Source organism: Polyergus mexicanus, unplaced genomic scaffold, assembly GCF_030449975.1.
Source record: "Polyergus mexicanus isolate NDT 795.1 unplaced genomic scaffold, iyPolMexi1.0 SCAF_3, whole genome shotgun sequence".
Taxonomy (NCBI): domain Eukaryota; kingdom Metazoa; phylum Arthropoda; class Insecta; order Hymenoptera; family Formicidae; genus Polyergus; species Polyergus mexicanus.
The window spans coordinates 2,326,651-2,345,598 of NW_027223323.1; the positions used below are offsets into that span (position 1 = coordinate 2,326,651).

General features: G+C 40.0%; 2 protein-coding genes across 3 annotated transcripts in view; one reads left to right on the forward strand and one right to left on the reverse strand.

The window, feature by feature from the left end:
• The window catches only part of LOC138945127 (serine-rich adhesin for platelets), a 37,777-nt gene that overhangs the window by 16,495 nt on the left and 2,334 nt on the right, over positions 1-18,948 (reverse strand). The window contains exons 1-6 of one of the 2 annotated variants that reach the window (XM_070316382.1): positions 17,725-18,383; positions 13,247-14,637; positions 12,870-13,012; positions 12,323-12,482; positions 11,455-11,689; positions 10,692-10,801 (exon numbers count right to left, since the gene is read on the reverse strand). In XM_070316382.1, coding sequence (XP_070172483.1) covers positions 10,692-10,801; positions 11,455-11,689; positions 12,323-12,482; positions 12,870-13,012; positions 13,247-13,461 — 863 coding nt within the window. In that variant the 5' untranslated portion in view covers positions 13,462-14,637; positions 17,725-18,383. Of the gene's footprint in view, positions 1-10,691; positions 10,802-11,454; positions 11,690-12,322; positions 12,483-12,869; positions 13,013-13,246; positions 14,638-17,724; positions 18,384-18,948 lie in introns of those variants that run through there. The other variant, XM_070316383.1, reaches the window with a different exon arrangement.
• Positions 7,143-9,826, forward strand: Sud1 (Prolyl 3-hydroxylase sud1). Its single transcript, XM_070316390.1, has 2 exons — positions 7,143-7,301; positions 7,417-9,826. The coding sequence occupies exon 2, from the start codon at positions 7,972-7,974 to the stop codon at positions 9,697-9,699; it is 1,728 nt and encodes a 575-aa protein (XP_070172491.1). The 5' UTR covers positions 7,143-7,301; positions 7,417-7,971; the 3' UTR covers positions 9,700-9,826.

The window sequence follows — 18,948 nt, forward strand, 5'->3', positions numbered from 1 at the left end:
GAGGTATGCACATCGTATTGAAAGACTATATATTAGGGTAGTGAAAGAAAGAGCTTCGATCGAAATCTATATTAGAAAACCGCAATCGCTTGGAGGAATCTCGCCTCGTCTTCGAAGCTATTACAGTCGAAATTTGACATACGATAACGCGTCATAAGTCACGTCTATATGATATCGTGTATCTCGCTTCAACACACTACACGTCATTAATCTCCCACATGGTTTTAATCAAAGGGGGACCGTTCTTGCAAACACGCTAATGACTAGTTAGGCATGTAAACGGTTCCGTTCTACAATCATTGAAAGAATGCGTATTCTGACTTATATACGAGACTATTTCATGTTTTATGTATGTATAATGATATTTTAATATTAAGATTCTCTGACAGAATCTCAGGATTTTTTTAACGAGTCCTCAGACATGCTTGGTAAATTGAGCGTGGGGGTTCGCCGGGTACTAACAAGACAATAAAGTACAATTTCGACTTCTGTTTTTTAAATGGAAGCCATCGCGTTGATCGTGTCAGTATTTAAATAAAGGTCATCGTGTCTTTCCGATTCTGACGTCCGATCTGCACGTCCAAACGGTGTCAAGGTTGTACTTTTTTTTAGAAGCCAGCGAATTTAATTTTCGAAGAATGTCTTTAATTATCAGATAAAAATAATGTATGGATGGAGAATTTAAAAAAAAAATCAAGCGCGTTTCACATTTATTCATATGACTTATGAATAAAAATGAGCCCCGATTGAATGTGCAAAGCGTGACGCTGACAAAAAACATTCTAACGTCGTTGACTTACGATGAGCCGCAGTAATTATTCGCGATGTCGAAAGCTTGGCGAAGAGCGGAGCGGCGGGTGTTTGTCGTGCAAACGTCTCGCCGAGAATGGAACGAATAATCGCGGCGAAACGCCCGCACTTTATTCGATGCATTTATGGAAAACGACCGAAGAACGATCACGGATAAAAGACGGTATGAATTCATCGGGCTATTTCTTTAATCGTGACTCCTGCGAAAACTATATCTCGTAGCAGCAGCAGCAGCAGCAGCGCACGATGACGCGCGCAACGAAATGTCACGATCACGTGCGTGGCGCAAATCAATAAATGTTACGCTCCACATCCTCGATCAAAGTAGCGCGTGAAGTTTTATGTATGACAAATGTATGATGTAGGAATAGATGCGTGCGTAAGATTTTGCGTGCAACTGTGTCGATCTATAAATGCTGTGCCATATTGATTGTGCAGTCGTATAAATATATTAGTGTTATTATATCGAAAGGTGGAAACATCAATGACTCGACGAATGTGAGTCGTGTAGAATAACACATGTTATAACATAGAATTATTAAACAGTAATTCCCTCTCCGTGTATTACATGCTTACAAATTTCTATATGATATATTTCAAACAAAAACATTGATAAATTTAACATCACTGACAATGAAACGATGTGTATCCATAATAAATTAGCATGTGCGTGACGTTTCGACGTACGCAAGCACGCAGTTTGCGTTCAATATTTCCGTGTAATTTACAATCGCGATCGCTTCGAGACGAACGATCGTGACGGAAAGGAATAGATGAACGTTTGTTTCCGTTTCGAGCGGTAAACATTCAAGAGGGAAGGAAAAATATGGGAGTGTCCCAACGCGAGGATAAAACGCTATCTTTTCGTTGAGCGGGGAGGGGAACCGGATTTCCGAAAAAGGGAAAGCGCGGGATGTAAATTGCCTGTGCGCGTCTCGCGTCTCGCAACACGCACGCACGCACGCACGCACGCACGCACGCACGCACGCGCGCCTACGCGAATGCGATAAATTATGCGAGAGGAGACGGGTCACATATAGAGTAGGGGCTACCATAAAAGAACCTGTTACGTTCCAGATATTAGCCCAACGAGCGCGTACAAAATCGGATGCATTACAAGTGGCAAGAGAGGAGAAAAGAGGAAGCGGGAGACAAGCCATCCTTGCTCCCACTCTGACATATCGCGACGTAGACGCGATCGCGATGAATGCCTGGTAGAAAATAAACGCAAATAGGGTCACCGGAGTAATCCTCGATGCCGTTAATGCCACCGCCATAGTTACACATAAATAAGTACAGGTTTTATAAACTATTGTGGCTAATTTTAAGAGCGCTTTATATCCCGTATTAGAGCGATTAGTTACATATAATAAAGATATAATAAATGAATTCTCCAAGAATTTTTATTCTTAGAGTACGTTATACCTGTTATTATATTTTTCCAAAATATCTATAAAAATCAATCTTTTCCTGTTATTCCACTATTTTTTTCATTATTTTTTTTTGCTCTATAAATATAATATTTAAAAAAAAATCTCTGTGGGCGCGCGAAATTTTATTCGACGTTCTTATTTCTCTCATTTCTCTGGAGACGAGTAAAAACTGAGTATCGTGCGGTTCTTTATTCCTGTTTATCGATCGGCAGGAGAGAAAACCGGTATGTGTATTGTACGGTGTTTCGTGTAAAACGGGCAACACGCGCAACAAAGAATGGCTCCGTACGGTAATTTCGCACCGGCCGACGCGTACCTATTGTAATTACGGATCTGGTAAAAACGGCATTCCGCGCATGGAACGCGAATAAGGCGCCGCAAACTGTAACGATCGCGCATCGCGGGACACAATGCAGACAACAATACCCGACGACGAAGGCGTGACACGGTCAATTTTAGCGCACGTCGAGGGTTAAAAATAAAACCAGCACTCACGAACGATGTCTCGAATGCGCTTGAATTGTTCTTTAATGAAGCTATGCGAATTATCCGCATTGTTTTGGCATCCTAATTCGTAACAAGAGCACGTTAGTACTCGTAACTTCGTAACATGATTCGATCAGTATTGGTGACTAACCGTGAGTCACGTTAAATACTCAGAATCACGAACTGATATATTTCTTTAACCATGTCGTGATAATACTAATCCATCTCGAAACTGCAATCTCTGAATTGTATTTACATTTGATAGTAATAAAAAATGATCATTAATCCGGACACAGATCGTAAAAGTCTGACTACGATCGACGATTTGATCGAACGTCATTGCATTAGGTTTGTGTAGATTGGAAAAAGCGCGATTTAAAAACAACAGATTTGCGTGACTAAGAAAGCGCACCGACGAAAAATTAAATTTCAATTACATTTGTTACAACTGATCCGAAACGGCCGTCAAACGATGCGCGATACGAAACCGCGATATTGTGCAAGTTGTGTGGTTTCCTGCTTCGCTTTAATCTTTTTACACGATATAGCGCAGTGTATTATAGCGGCTGAGAAATTATGCGGCAATCATCTCGTTGCAGTTGCAGCGTAGCAAATGTGTCATATGTGTCATACCGAGTGCACTGCATTTTATCGTGATTATGCTCGCGACGCATCATATAAAAGTCACTATTGCTGTGCAAAGAATTGGAGAATTGAAGCGAAATTTATATAGACTCGTATCAAAGCTGTCCCCATAAATTTTGAAATTATAAGAATGCCAAATATATCATAGAAATAAAATTGTTATTTTAAAAAAATAAATTTTAAATAAAAATCGTATAAATTGCATAAAAAAAGATAATAATAATTTAAATTATATATTAAATTGTGCAAGAAGAAATACATAAATAAATAAACCAATGATTATCATATAAAGTTCTCGATACACGTACATAGATACGCCCTGTATCAGTCGTTCGCGATTATCATCGATCACTTTATTCTCTCCTAATCGCCGTCAATTAATATCGTTTGAAGAATATCGTTTCCCTCGATGTACCATATCGGGGGGGCAAAGTCAAGAGTAACTTTTCTAACGAAACAGAATCGCGCGCGTGTGAGATTCGACTATTCGAAATCTCTTGACGACGCGCATATACTGCATTCAGAAGCACACGTCGCATTCTACTGATGGACGGACAATGCCATAAACGAATCGAACGGCTGCGACGAGCCGTTACGTTGCAATCACGCTCCTTGAAAAAGAGAAAAGAAAATGCACCCGACACATTTTTGATACGTTGCGTATCGCGGCGATTATATCGATGACCATTTATATATAATACGCATTGACGTATCTGATTAATGTGAAATACAATTGAAAAGTATGAAAAGTGATCACGTGTCATCAATCGAGAACCAATTAAACAACGTAACGTAGGTTACGTTAATTAAACGTAAGGTATCGACAAAACCGATAAAAAATATCGCTACTGCACTCTGTGTAAATTTTCTATCACGTTTATTTTTAATTTTTTTATTTTCCTCACTATTATATTTTAATAATATGAAATAATAAAAAAATATTGTATAAAGAATATTTAGGGAGGTGAAAAGAAATTATTGTACAATTTTTCTGATATATAGTTTTACAGTGAGAATATTTTTTATATTTGTCAAAAAAATTGCAATTTTTACCATTACAATTAAATTTTTTTGCAAAGTTTACTAAAATCCGAACGACGCGTTACGGCGCGTAACATGTGCGAGCGTCAGATTCTCGCGAATACTACCGTTAGCACTTTATTAAAAATCGTACATCATTGATCAAACTCTCTCGCGCCTGTCTATCTGTAATCTCAGGATCTGCCAGACGATATATAATGTATCAGATATAAAATCAAACAATATTATTCAATCAGTTTTCAATTCTTTCCATAACTCGGTAAAAATTTAAACGATCCATTGTCGCACACGTTTAAATTAACGTTGACGTTTACGGTATCGTTGCTTTTCTTTACAAACAAAATAATCTTTAATTTCTAAAAATGACATTTCGAGTCGAAAACTAATTCACGGCGTTATCCGAATGGAGACTACGAACCGCTAAGCGGAAAGAACGAATACGTGGATTATGCGTGTCTCCACATATATATATATATATATATATATATATATATATATATATATATCGTTCTTTTTTCACGCACAAGAGACGCGTAACGGTTCGCGCGTATACTCGAGTACACGCGTGCGCGGCTACATTAATCGACATACATCAAACAACAACAACCAACGTGCTTTAATGGCACGACTGACAGTTTAGTGACTCAAGTGGCGCAATCGTTAAACTCGGCACTCCGACATTGCCGGAGATATTTTGTCGGTAGAGAAGCAGACAAGAAAGGATAATGACCCATCTCATCACGGTAAGTGCATCGATTAGAACGCACACGATCCTATCCTATGAAGAGGTGTTTTTTTTTGTTTTTTTTTTTTTTTTTAAGCGATGTATCGATCACTCTAATGCCTTTACTGCCTTATGTCTCTGAGAGTGATTTTAAATCACGCTCGGAGAAAAAAATCTTTACTGACATTTCTACGAAATATTAAAAAAAAAATAATAATAATAATTTTCAAAGCAGAAAATTAAAAAAAAAAACACAAATATGTCGCAGCTAAACTGTACTGTTATTTTAACGCAGATATCCGTCAGAAACAATACGTAATTTTAGCTTTAGGATGACTGTATGAGAAATAAGCGTCAGCTATGACATTAGAAACGGACTATAAGAAAAATAGCGCCGACGGTATCGTGACATCGGCACACGTGCCGGCATTTACTAATCGATAGTGGCCACACAATTCGCAACTCAAGGAAAACGCTCGACTAGGGCGTGTAATTTAATGTTAAACTATGCGTAATTCGATTGACTATTGACGAGAACGCGAGACTCAACGTCCGGTTCGCCTCCGCGAGTAAGTTTTAAAATTCGATGACCCGTTCTCGCCATAATCGCGATCGCAGTAGGACGCGAGGAAAGTACAAGGCTCAAGGACGATGATAATCTCTGTACGAGTCGAGATTTCAAAAACTGTATTAAGACTCCGTTTCTGTAAGAGAAACGAACGTTTCAGCTCCTCGTTCGAACGAGTCATCGATCGAGTGTTGCGTGACAATAATATTTAAAATATTAAAACGCATTTCACAAATGATGTGAGACGAACGAATTTGCTTAAAAAAAAAAAAAAAAAAAAAAACTGACATTAATTTATAATAATACATTATTAAACAAAAACGAAAATCAGCTTATAATCCAGAGCAGAAAATTTATAATAATGATCGTATGTTTAAAAGAGATATAGCTTTATACTACCACTTCAATCAATTTTACAATCAGTCGTATTAAATGCCGTTACAAGCACGTTGAAATACAAAAATACACCTGCACACATCATCAGGTGTAGAGAAACGATGACGAGCACTACGCACGCACGTACACAGACACATTTTCTAAATCGGAACAGGACAATTCAAAAATTTCTCCGACGAAAATATCTAAAAGATGATCGTCCATCTTCAGAACGTGTTCCATTAAGTACCGATGAGATCATACTACTCCGAAATTTACAGGAAGAATTGATTTTAATACCTAAGAAAAATCCTTCCGTGATAACCTCCGAGGAAGCCGGCACGAACGTGATCGACGAGACGATCTTGGCTGCGAACTTACTCGCGATGCAAAGGACACTGGCGACACTGGCGCGATCCTTTCGTGTGTCCTGGAACGCGCGTGTTTACCTGCCCGGAAAGACCCCACCCTCGGCTCTAACTCTCGCGAGCGCACAGGCAAGCGTATCTCGGGGGAAGAAGGGAATCTCGCCGAGATCGTAAGGAGGAAGGAAATTAACGTAGGAAGAAGGAACGAAGCTCGCGCTTGTCACGCGAGACGGTTATAATATTTACTCACGGTATACGTGCGTCCTACTTATGTCAGGCTCCAGGATGGTCGGTGGACGACGTTTTCCTGGTCGAAATCGATGCCGTATGTGCACCTCCCGACGCGTTCACTTCACCTCGCACGTTTCCGCGGCGTGTCCCGGGATGCGCCCTGCGTATCCCTTCTGTCCACGCGACCACAACGGCACCCGTCAAACGCGACACGCACCCGCCATGTTGCTACGGCGATGCCAGCGCCATCCGCCAGCGCGACGGTCAAGTTACAGAGCGCGCGAATTTTCGAAAGTACATTTTCCTCTTATTATCGCGCTCGAGAATCAATTCTGAGAGATCATTAAAAAAAATCATAATAAGAAAATAATTATTATTAATCGATAAATGATATCTCCACCGACGATCGATAAGAGAGGTGCGCAAGATGAGACCCGGAAATTTTCGCGGAGCACTAAAGACACGTATGACATTCCTTCCCCTTTTCCAACCTTCGATCGGGCGGATGTTTTTCGCGAGAATAATACACCGAGTCGGATCGTCGTCGCTGCGTGATATCAGATGCACGAGACGGGCTATAGCCAATTCTTTAAATTTGGACATTGTCGCAAATTTTCGTGGTATGTATACACGAACGCGCGTCGATCATTTGTAAGCTGATATTTATTGATCGCGACGATTATCGCGATCGCGCGATCTTCGCGATTACGATACCTTCACTTATTGTGTTCGCAGGTACATACACACGTACCACGACTGACCACGTGGGCTGCATACACCGAATAACGCGAGCACTGCATTCATTCAGCGAGTGTATCACGTGATACTGTCATCTGTCGTATTGAAAACGTGATCGAGACGACGAGATACGCCGGAGGTTTCACCGAAAATCTACGCGTCGACGAAAGAGGTTAGGTTACCGATCGTAAATAGTGTCACGTGTGTTCGAAAATTGCGAATCTCGTTTCGAGATTTCCAGACCGAAAAGTAGGGAAAATGCAACATCGTTAATTGCGTAAATCGTAACGATCTTTAAGATTTCTTATCAAATCAGTTACAGCCGATCAAAACTGCTACGCGATAGAAATATGGCCGATTACTTTACAATTACATGAGAAAAATTTCATATGATGTTATAAAGTAAGATTAAGAGAATTCCTACGGAAATATATTGTCTGTATAACGTCGGTGCTCTGAATCGAAAAATTGTATGTGTAGCTTGTTAAAAAAAGATAAAATATATATTCTACTCGTTTTCACATTGATTAAGCTTGACAAAGATAGGAAAATATGGTAGATCAAGGCCTGTTCTCGGAGCACATATATAACAAGAAGTTTCAAGAAGAATTCAAAAAGTATTGGCACTCCGAATCTGATTTTAAAAATGTCGATTTTGAGATCATATCAAAACCCTTTAGAATTTGTAGAATATCAAATTTTATAAAAAACGAGAGATTTATAGAGAATTTAAAGTGCGAATTGGAAAATCATGATCATAAACGCAAAGTTACTGATCTCTATCAATTTGAGAAAACTGATGATTTATGTGATGCCTCCGACTACTGTACTCGGATGTTATACAAATCTTTCCAAAAAGATTTGGCATCGTGGATGGAGCGCAATACGAATATTAAGCTAAACAAAACTATCTCAATGTCAAGTGCTCGTTACTATGAAACAGATTATTTGTTGTGTCATGACGATAATATGGGTGATAGAAGAATAGCTTATATATTATATTTGTCGAAAGGCTGGACAGAAGAAGACGGAGGTGCTTTAGATCTTTTTGATACAGATGAGCATGGTTCACCTATGAATGTAGTAAAATCATTAATTCCGGAATATAATTCTCTTGTATTCTTCGAAGTTGTAGATAATTCCTATCATCAAGTAGCCGAAGTAATGACCGACGACAAATGCCGATGGTCAATTAATGGTTGGTTCCACGGTCCTTTAAGAGAATGTTATCAAGTTAAATCGCCAAGACCTGAATCAATAAAAAATTTCATAGAACCGAGCACCATCGATATAGAATTAAGTTCTTGGATTTCTAAATGTTATCTATTACCCAATATAATGGAGCAAATTCACGAGAATGTCATGAAAGAACCTTACACATTTCTTGAAAACTTTTTCGAAGAATCTATATTCAAACAAATTGCGAATGATTTGACGTCACAAGACATTAGTTGGCAGATGATAGGCCCTGCGGACATACGTCATTACGAGATAGCCGATGAAAAAACCTTACCAAAACTATTGAAAGATTTTTATAATTTATTTAAATCTATCTCCTTTTTTCAACTGCTACGGAAATACACGGGGCTTGATCTTGTGCCCGACGAGAAGACTATGAAACCTAAGATGACGATAGAATTGCAGAGATGGTCGGCGGGATGCTATACATTACTGTATGATAAATCGCTATTGAAAGATAGCTTAGATGATGCAATAAAAACTCCCCAACTTAACGACGACGTAAATATTACAGCATCGGCTGGTGCATCGACATCAAAGTCCTCGACTGAAAGAATCTTGAATACAAATCAATTGAAAAGGAAAAGGATCGGCTCTTCTTGTCCAACTGTCACAAATTTGTCTCATAAAAAAGTAACTAAATATTTCGATACCCAATCTGACGTTAGCACGCAATCCTTGAGTAAGGATCACGAACATGGGGCGGATGCGAGCGAAACTTCTTCGCCTCAAGACGAGCAATTGTCTCCTAATGACACACCAGCTAGTGACAGCGAGAATGATTCCATCAGTAAAGAAGAATATACGCTTGACTTGATAATACAATTTCACACGGAAAACGATCAGGGAGCACCAAAAACAGAAGACACGATAGATTTTATAGATCCTAGTCAAGAGCAAGGTACTCTAATTCAAATACCATCGTTAGATAATCATCTTTGTCTAGTTTATAGGTCATTGATGGTATATCGTCTTCAACAGTATTTGAATCATCTCTATGAAGGCTATTCTTATAATCTGATATGTTCGTATTATGAATAATCGTGCATGCGTAGTATTAAACTCTCGTTATAAATTGACATCATTTTATCGAGGAAAATCTAAAAAAAGAAAGACTAAAATTATTTTTTAATTATTTGATTTCGTTAACGAGAACAGCAGTCCTGGATCGAGATAACAATATTTGTTTTACGAATGAATTGTAAATATAATAATCATATTTTAATAAAATTTATCGTGAGAAACAAGTGGAATTTTCTTTTCAATAAAAAATACGTTAGACGTGATAGTTAAGTATGCATAAAAAAAATTGCGGATGTTATTCGCGAAAAAGTTAAGAGATTAATTTAATTTAATAGATATACCAAAGAATACTAATAGTAATGTTAAATAAGATAATTAGTAAAGATATAGTACATAAACATATATTCCAGTTAAAATATCTTTTTTAATTCTTGAAGGGAAAGGGAATCAACGTAGTAGATATATAATAATACGCGTTAAAAAAATATTGGTGCAATAAGCAATTATCGGCGATTTACAGACTTGCGAAAAGTTTGCGGCGATCTTGCTAAGGTAAAGGTTAAGATTATAATGCAGAGAAACATATACAATTATTTATTAGATACGGTATATACATGGCGTAAAAGGAAATCCTTTATGTCACTTGCGAGAGTCACAGCAAACGTTTTCGGGATTCATGCAATCATAAAGTCGGATGCGAGGAAATGCGCCAAGGGATGTTTAAGAGAAAAGTTTCCCTCGAAACTTAAGATTTGCATTTCGAATATGTGCTGTCTATAGTACAATCAGATTGGAAACTTTTCTTTCGCCCATCCACGAATTTGCGAATACGTGACGATTGGACATTGCAATTCGTGTGTGCATCCAGGAAACGTAACTCACACGCTACTCTTTGCAAGATCGATTGCGATTCTCTCGCCTCTCGTAAAGTCTCGCGACTCGAGCCATTCCGTGAAGGAAGCAGGAGAGGATGAGAGAAAGGAAAGATCGAATGAAAAATGAAGGCTTACGCTCTGCCGTGATTATGCTCGGTGGTTTCAGGTTCCTGCACTTGAATCCTGGGTCGTGGCAGGTTCGGTTGTCCCGCTACGCCATCCTTGATTGCGGTCTTTGACGTAACCTGACACGTGATAAACTGTTTTAGTACGGAAACTGCGGCACGGCGACGCGAGGTCGTAATTTCGCGCAAACGCGAGTGAGTGGTTTAGAGAAGCGTTAAAGGAGTTTAGTTGCTCGTCGAACTGAATAAGGAAACTTTATCTGCCCCGCGTTTCTCTCGCGTCGTCTTCTATTTCGAGAGCAATCAGTTCGCCGGAAGTTATTAATGGGCGCACCTTCGATACGGTTCCGTTCCGGGTGACTTCATCGGACATTCTTTAAGTGATCATTAAATATATTCGTCTGATTGATTGTTATCTAACTTATCATTAGCAGATTAAATAATTTACAGCTACAAATTTGTCATATTTCTTTCCCGAAGGCACGGGATATATATATTATATATTTTTACAAGAAATTTTTAAATGATCACAAAGTACATTTTTTTTTTTTTTTTAATTTTTTGACATGACATAATACGTTTATGTCAAATGTATTTATTGCTGTGACATGCTACTGTAATTAAATTATTGACGTGCGAATTGGTGCTAAATATATGTACACTCCATCGATAGATTCGTTACTCGTAATTATATCGACAATATTGATTAATTGCGCGAGACGGAACGGAACCAGGACCTTTATTCAGATCGTCGTCCGCAGATTACTAATCACCTGGGACGTGGAGGCAATCCCGGCCATACGTTTCCGTAGCTCGTTCAATTGCAGCTCCTGCTGAAAGCTGACATCGCTCTCCTGCGACTCCTCTCGCCTGCCGCCCTCGATCGATTCGGTCGAGTACTCGACCTGGATCCAGGGACAAATCGTCGGCGACGATTGTAGCGAGCCCTTGCTTCCGGGTCGGGACAGGCGCGGGGAGAGTCGTCTCAATAGCGACACGAGTTTCGATCTAAGACGATACTTTTATCATTCTTAGCGCGGGAAGTGTGACGAAAGAAAAATATAATGAGAATAATTTTTCAAAATTAGATTTTGAATGGAACTTTTTTATCAAGCGTGCCTTTTTTTCAAACAATCTTCAGTGCATAAAATTGAAAACTTCGCGAGAAACATTTTTATATATTCAATCTCGCAATATAAACATCTTTCAACTCTACGCCAAACAAAAACTACACACCGCGTAGGTTTCAGACATTACTAATTATTACACGTATGTATAAGCAATTTTCCGCGGCGAGATCCATTTCCGCCGAGTTGTGCATGTTCATCGCGTGTCTTCCGAACAAACATCATTGCCAGCTTTTCTTTCAACAAATTAATGGTAAACTCGCGTTTCCCCAATATTCTCCTCGCTGCGTGTATGACTTCATTGCGATTCACCCGCTACATACAATACTCAAGTTTCCCTTCCTCTCTCTATCATTAAACCCGCTGGTTTTCTCTCTTGACTCACTTTACCGTTATGCTTTTCTACTCGTCTACCGTGCGAAATAGCGGCCGCCCCGTTTCGAATGAGCTTATTATAAATTATTCGCTTTTGTTGCGTGTGCGCGAAACACGCGAGGCGCGCGAATTAGCATACCTCGTGCTCGGCGTTTGAAGATGATCGGAAGTGAGAGGTGCGCTCCTGGAGAGCTGCTCGGCGCTTCGCGTTGCGTTCCTCCAATGGAGCTGATTGGAGCCGAAAGTGACAGATCTTCCTACTCTCCAGTCCAAGCTGCTACTCTGTCTAGCTTGCAGTTCTAAAAAAGAAAATCGATTGTATGTGATTCACGCGGAAATTTTAAAAATCATAAACTTTTAATACATATATTGTACTTTAGTTGCGGCAGAGCGATCTTATACAAATCTCATTTGCGTATTCGTAGAAAACCACGAAATATGATCACGTATTATATTTTTTATTTATTCATATTTTCTATTGATGAAGAATAAAAAAATGTCAAGTTTTTAAATAAAAAATAAAATCAATCATATACAAGTGTTATAAAGAATTCGGAAAGATTCAAGAGTGTAAAAATATTAAGGAGAGGAAAATTTTGTCCGGTAAAATTTAAAAGAAGTCAATTGCTATCGAGTCAGCTCCCCCAGTTCGTTAATGATTTTATGAATCATAGTTAATGGATTACCTTGCTCGTTGGCGTTCTGGCCGACCCTCCAATCCAGAGAATTACTATTTCTATTCACGCTATAAATGTTATCACAGGATTTGGTGGCAAGGCATGTCGCGTGATGACGACGTCTCAGCAGTCTTGATACTGGTCCCAAATTTCTACAAAAAATTCAGCATTTCTTAGGTCGATGCTTTACCTCGCATAAAAAAAATAGAAGAGATTTTGCAAACGACGCCTATGCCTTATCAGTATATGACGTAAAATAATATATCAAAGCACACGATAAAAAAAAAATCGATCGAATGTTATCTCGGTAAAACTGATTTCGCTCAATCGCGATAAGAAGATATTCCGTCTTTCGCGATAGAACGATCGAATGAAAATGTACTAACTTCTTGAAGCGTCGCGTCTGCTCGATCGGCGGCTTGTTCTCGGCGATCGGTCCGCTGGTCGCTTCCGGTTCCGGGCAGTAAGTGCCCACTCGCACGTGGCTGTATGTAGCGCGCAGCTGCACCCCGTCCAGCGGCCGGAAGTTGCTCCGCTCGATGGACGAGACGCGCACGATCTCGATCTTCGGCCGCGCCTCACCTCCGCTTTTCCTTTCCATGGTCGACTGTTGTAGCGGTTTTGTCCTCCCTCGTCGTCGACGACGAAATCCACCGACTCGTCGAGGGTTCAATTGCTCTCGACCTTATTGCTCGTTCGATCCTCCCACATCATATCTCTCCGCTATGAGGGAGGGAAACCGCTGCGTCACGTCGAAGCCTTCGACATCACCTCGTACTTGTCTTCCTTATCTCTCTTCCGACTACGCACCTTACTATTTCGCGTCGTAAAATCTACTCTTTCCACTCGCTTTTACGACGCACCGTAATCATAGGAGACCAGAGAAAAATACGTCGATACGCGAAATATTCGCGTATAAAGTCGCGTGTAAAATTGGAAATTCAAAGCCTACGTTTTTTCATTTATATCGACGGTAGAAAAGAGATGCGCGAAGATTATTTCGATGCACGGTACGTCACCGCGGTATGCTTTTTCGAATTACAATGTCTCGATCGGAATGATCGCGACGAGACGATCGCGTTCGTCCTCGTGTCTTCTTGACACTATCCACGTGCGCGACGCTACGTCGCGAATCTCACGATTGACAGTCGCCGCTTCGATCTTCCTCGCGCGAGAGGTCGAATTGCGGTTGAATTATCTCGATCTCGTGATCCTTTTGGTGTTCGGCGATATCACAATGGGTGGTTGCTATTATCGGAGCGACGAGCGCGTTCGATTCACCAGCACGCACGCCCCGCTCTCCTTTTCTCTCTCCCTTCTCTTCTTCCTTCTCCTTCTCTCTCTCCCTGCGTCGCGAGCCAGGAGGGAGAAAAAAATGCGCGGATCACGTTCATTCATCCCACGGAGAATGATACTACGTAATTATCACGCTGCACGATCGCGACGCACGCGAGCGAGCGTGCACACACGCCCGTGCTAATTGAAATGTTCACGCGTGGTGCGTGTGCATGTCGCGAGATATATCTCGCCGTTTCTAGCACTTTTCAAATTAACGTTTCTGGATTATGTCATTTCGCTCACACAGCCTCACATCGACACTTACAACCATTCTCTCGATTATGTCTTTTTTTGATAAAAAAAAAAAAAAAAAAAAAACGGTTCTGCAAAACAGTTCCCCAGACACTTCCAAGTCTATTCTTACTTCCGGCAAATGGTGCTCGATACTTTCCGGATTGACACGAACGTATCGACACATTGTTTCCATCTGTATGATTTCCTTTTGCAGAAAAATAAGAGGAAAAAGTAAATTGAAAAAACATGGTATTCAACATAATCATACATAATACTCTAATAAATACTCGTAAACTATTTTAAACTGTGTCAACCTTGGATGATTAAAACTGCGTAGAGAGATTCCTCGTTATTAAACAAGATATTATATTAAAGATATAAATATTGTTTACGCGCTACGTAAATTTTAAAATTTTGCATAGAGATCAATATTTTAACGTACCTCTTTATACATAGATCTCGACGTATTTAAAAAAATAATTATTATTTCTTGCTTAATTAAACATTTTCACGAGTTTTTTTTCGCGGCGTAAAAACTCTGCTTTAATTATACGCGCAATTACATCACGGCTTGGCACATGTAAACGCGCATGGACGCGCTTAATTACAATATTTCTGCGCGCGTATATATTGTTTCGCGATTGGAAAATCGAGCTCGGATATCAGACGTCCTGCATGACTACTGTTCAAAACGATAACCACACAGTGAATGCGACTATTCACTATTCACATGACACGCGGTCCATCGCGTCTCTCTTTTTCTCCCTGTTTTATTTCTCTATCTGGAACGCGGCTTCCCCCTCTTTGTCCATAAGATCTAACGACGTTCATCCGTCCGACCCAAATCGCGGCGCGCCACCTCGAATAATGCAAATCAATCGACGCCGATCGAATTAATTTCAAGCGATAACGATGTCTGCCCTCTGTTTTTCGCGGTCGAGATCCCATGCGAGAGATGTAACATGATGTCGAGCGAAACTTTGGCAATTTTACATATTTTTAGTCTCTAAAAAGATGATCCTGATTTTATAATTAAAAAAATTAATATATTAATTTTATATTATTAGATTCTTACTCCCTCTCTTATTTTTATTGTGGCGCTACTCTGATAACGCGTCGATAATCTTGCTCCATCAGGCATTTAACCGTTGACTTTTTTAAACATTTATACAGGCGATTTTTTTGAAAAACAATCGGCCCCCGTTTATAAACGTATTGCGTTTATAAGATTGAAATTTCCAGTATAATTGAGACAATTATTTGAAAATGTCTTTCTTCGCAGAATTCCGATTTCTTTCGGAAGATGCGTCCAAGTGTCTCTTTTAGCCCGTGTCCCAATTCCCTTCTTCTCTCATTCCGCAGAAATTCCATAGTACATTCGTATTCGAAAAGGTCAGACGAGTATGCTCTAAAATCGCGTGTTAAAGGGCTAAATTTATCCGCGAGGACGACACATGGGCGCGGACGCGCGACGAAGTCCATCTTTCGACGTCAACGATTCAACCGGAATGGAATTTCTGTAGGAACCGAACGGGAAACGGTCACCCACACGCCACAATTGGATTGTGAATTTAATTGCGCCGTGAACATAATATCGCGAGCGGAATTACATTGGTGGGACGATGTGGAATGCGTTTCCGCGTCTTCCTTTCCGCGCACGGATGCAAAGTTGCATCATCTCGCAAGGTCAATATTCAAATACGAGTATACTAGTTCGCCTCGAGAATAATACCGAGGAATTCAAGCTCTTTCAATTCGCGCGTTGCATACATACGTGCCTTGCAATCTGCATAAATGCGTTTAGATGATAAATATGTTTCTTTCAATTAAATCCACTGACGTTGGCATCGTTTATTTCTATAATTGCGTCTCGTTCGCAAAGAGAGTATGCTTCTCAGGTTTTTTAAGCGCATTTTTTTAAAGAAGGGCTCTTCTGGCTCGGCTATTTCTAATTGAGAATGACTTATCTCGCGACGATGAACTTCCTTTTATTTCTTGGAATTCGAGTTAGTGCTTTTTTTAATTGCATCGTCGCTGAAAACGATCCAAGTAGAACGGCGAAAAAAGAAGGGAAGTTTTTTTCTCGCGAGGATCGCGACGACGTTTAATCCAAGGGGATGAATCCGTGCAACGTTAAATTAGCCAGTATCAATCGACGACGAATGCCTGAAAAGTCGTTTGCAGGATGAAGCCACGGTGAGTTTAAATCGATGCTTTTTGACGCGTCATTTTTTTTATGTCTCGCTCCGTTTATAAGAGTCAGACGAGAGACCGAGAAAATTTAAAACTCTTCAAACAAAGTTTTCAGTATGAGGCAAAGACAGATGACAAACCAAAATAAATTTTCGATATTACGAAGATATGAGGGAAGGGACTTGGATTATTATATCTCAATCAGATATATAATAATCTAGGTTCATACACATATTTTCATAATTTTTGATCAAATTCTACTCATATTACATTTCTCTACAAAAATCTCAAATATCGCTCGTTCATTTCATGATAAAATTAGAACATTGGGTGGTCAAACTGTTGAAAAAAGGCTGACTCGAGAATTTTTTTATCCGCGAGAGATATAATAATTACAACATGATAGGCTTCTATAAAGTCTCGTTGCAGACTGCAAAGTCTTTTAAAACGGATTGCGAAGCAGTACAGCGTGAAGAAACGAGTTTATTGTTGCGCGCTGCTTGCGTTTGCCATTTTGACTACTGGCTTCGGGAATGGAAGCAGCTTCGTCGCTGCCATTTGTGACCAAGGGATTCAGATGCGCTAAATTAATGAGTCGCACAAAGGAAGGAGACTATTATGCCAGGCTGTATCGCGAGGTTGCATCGCGTTACAACGTGGGCGTGAGGATTTCGAAAGGCGCGATCTCATCATGTACGAGTGGAAACTACTGCGCGACTAAACGTGACTAAACGGTGAGCCGCCAACTAACATTTACGCGCGAATACCAATGTTGTTTTTATCAGCCTCATCGTAGAGGATCACCAGAACATCGTTCAGCGATGTCTCGTGTACAATACGAATCGTTGGATCGTAACGAAACGAAAAACCCGTTACTTTGAGGTATATTTTTAGAGCTACATAGCTATATTAAATCTGTCCCAATATCATTTTTTTATATTTCGAAACGCGGAAATAAAAAGATGAAAGAGAAAGACAAAAAGAAGTTAGGCCAATGTTCGAGGTAGATGAGACTGAATTGCTGTCACGCAATATCCATTAACATCGACAAAATTAATCGTAAGATTTATCTATGTATAAACGAGAAATATATATTTACATATAAACGTGGAGCACTGTGTGCACGGAGAGAACACTGTTGCGCGTAAGACAGGGGAAAAAGCAGCCGCGAGAAATTAACGTCGAAGGAATTAGATGTCGGACGAACAAGCCGTTAAATTTTGAAGGGTCTCGAATATAAATGTGTTAACGGAGAACCGCACATTTATACCGTAGGCGTCGGCCGCTCTACGTCCACGCTCCGCGCGTCGTCGGGATTTACTGGTGCGCCGCGTCGCTCCGCTTCGAGCCACGCGCGCGGCGAGCGGAGGAAGGGGAATGGAGCCTCTCCGTCAGCTCTATTACACATCGGTGGCTTTTTGGAGCGCTGAAGAAAAATGTGTAATTAAAGCGTAGCTACCTATGTACCTGTGTACCGGCGAGACGACGATGAGGGAGGATCGCGCGCGCGCGCGCAAGCTCAACATGTCGAAGATGTCCATTGTTCGTTTACGATACTTTGTCTTCCTTTTTTTTTTTTGCGACTGTGACACGATAAAATAATACAAAGTGCTCGAGAACAGACCACAGTTGAAAATTATAAACGTGTATAATATTGAATACGGTGACAAATCTCACGCTATTGCTTAAATCTTTCATAAAATACTCTTTAGAGGATTTATAATTTGCGGTAGAATTCAAGACAGAAATCTATTTATAATTATATGTGCTGTATCTCTCTTACTTTATCTGATACGCATGTATTTTGTATACATACATACTTTAATTCTTCAAATATATATAATATAGTATCATAGATTTATATCGCAAGATATATATACGTTACTCAAATTAGATTGTAAAGGAAAAACTGATCACAGAGTTCATAGATGCATATGGTGCTTCGTTAAATCTAAAAATAAAAATTAATGTTAACCCTTTCAAAACACGCGGTAGATATATACTTTATCTATCGCCTTTAGAATTGACGATAGATCGGTCTTTCCGGGTGGAAAATGCTGCAATGGAGATATGGGCGGTTTTTATTGAAGTACCTGCTGCGCATTTGCCAAGGCTACGATAAGCACTTTTAAATCGTTATATGTGACGTTTATCGGCGTGGCTCGTCGCCACGCCGTTTCGATGCGTTTTTCGTCTCGTCTATCGAGCGCACGCCCCATGACGGGTTTTCCACTTCTGTTCTTATATGAAAATAGTGTGCTCGTAACGCGAACACACTAATACTATAATCTGTGTTCCCCATAAATTATACGAATCCGTTTCG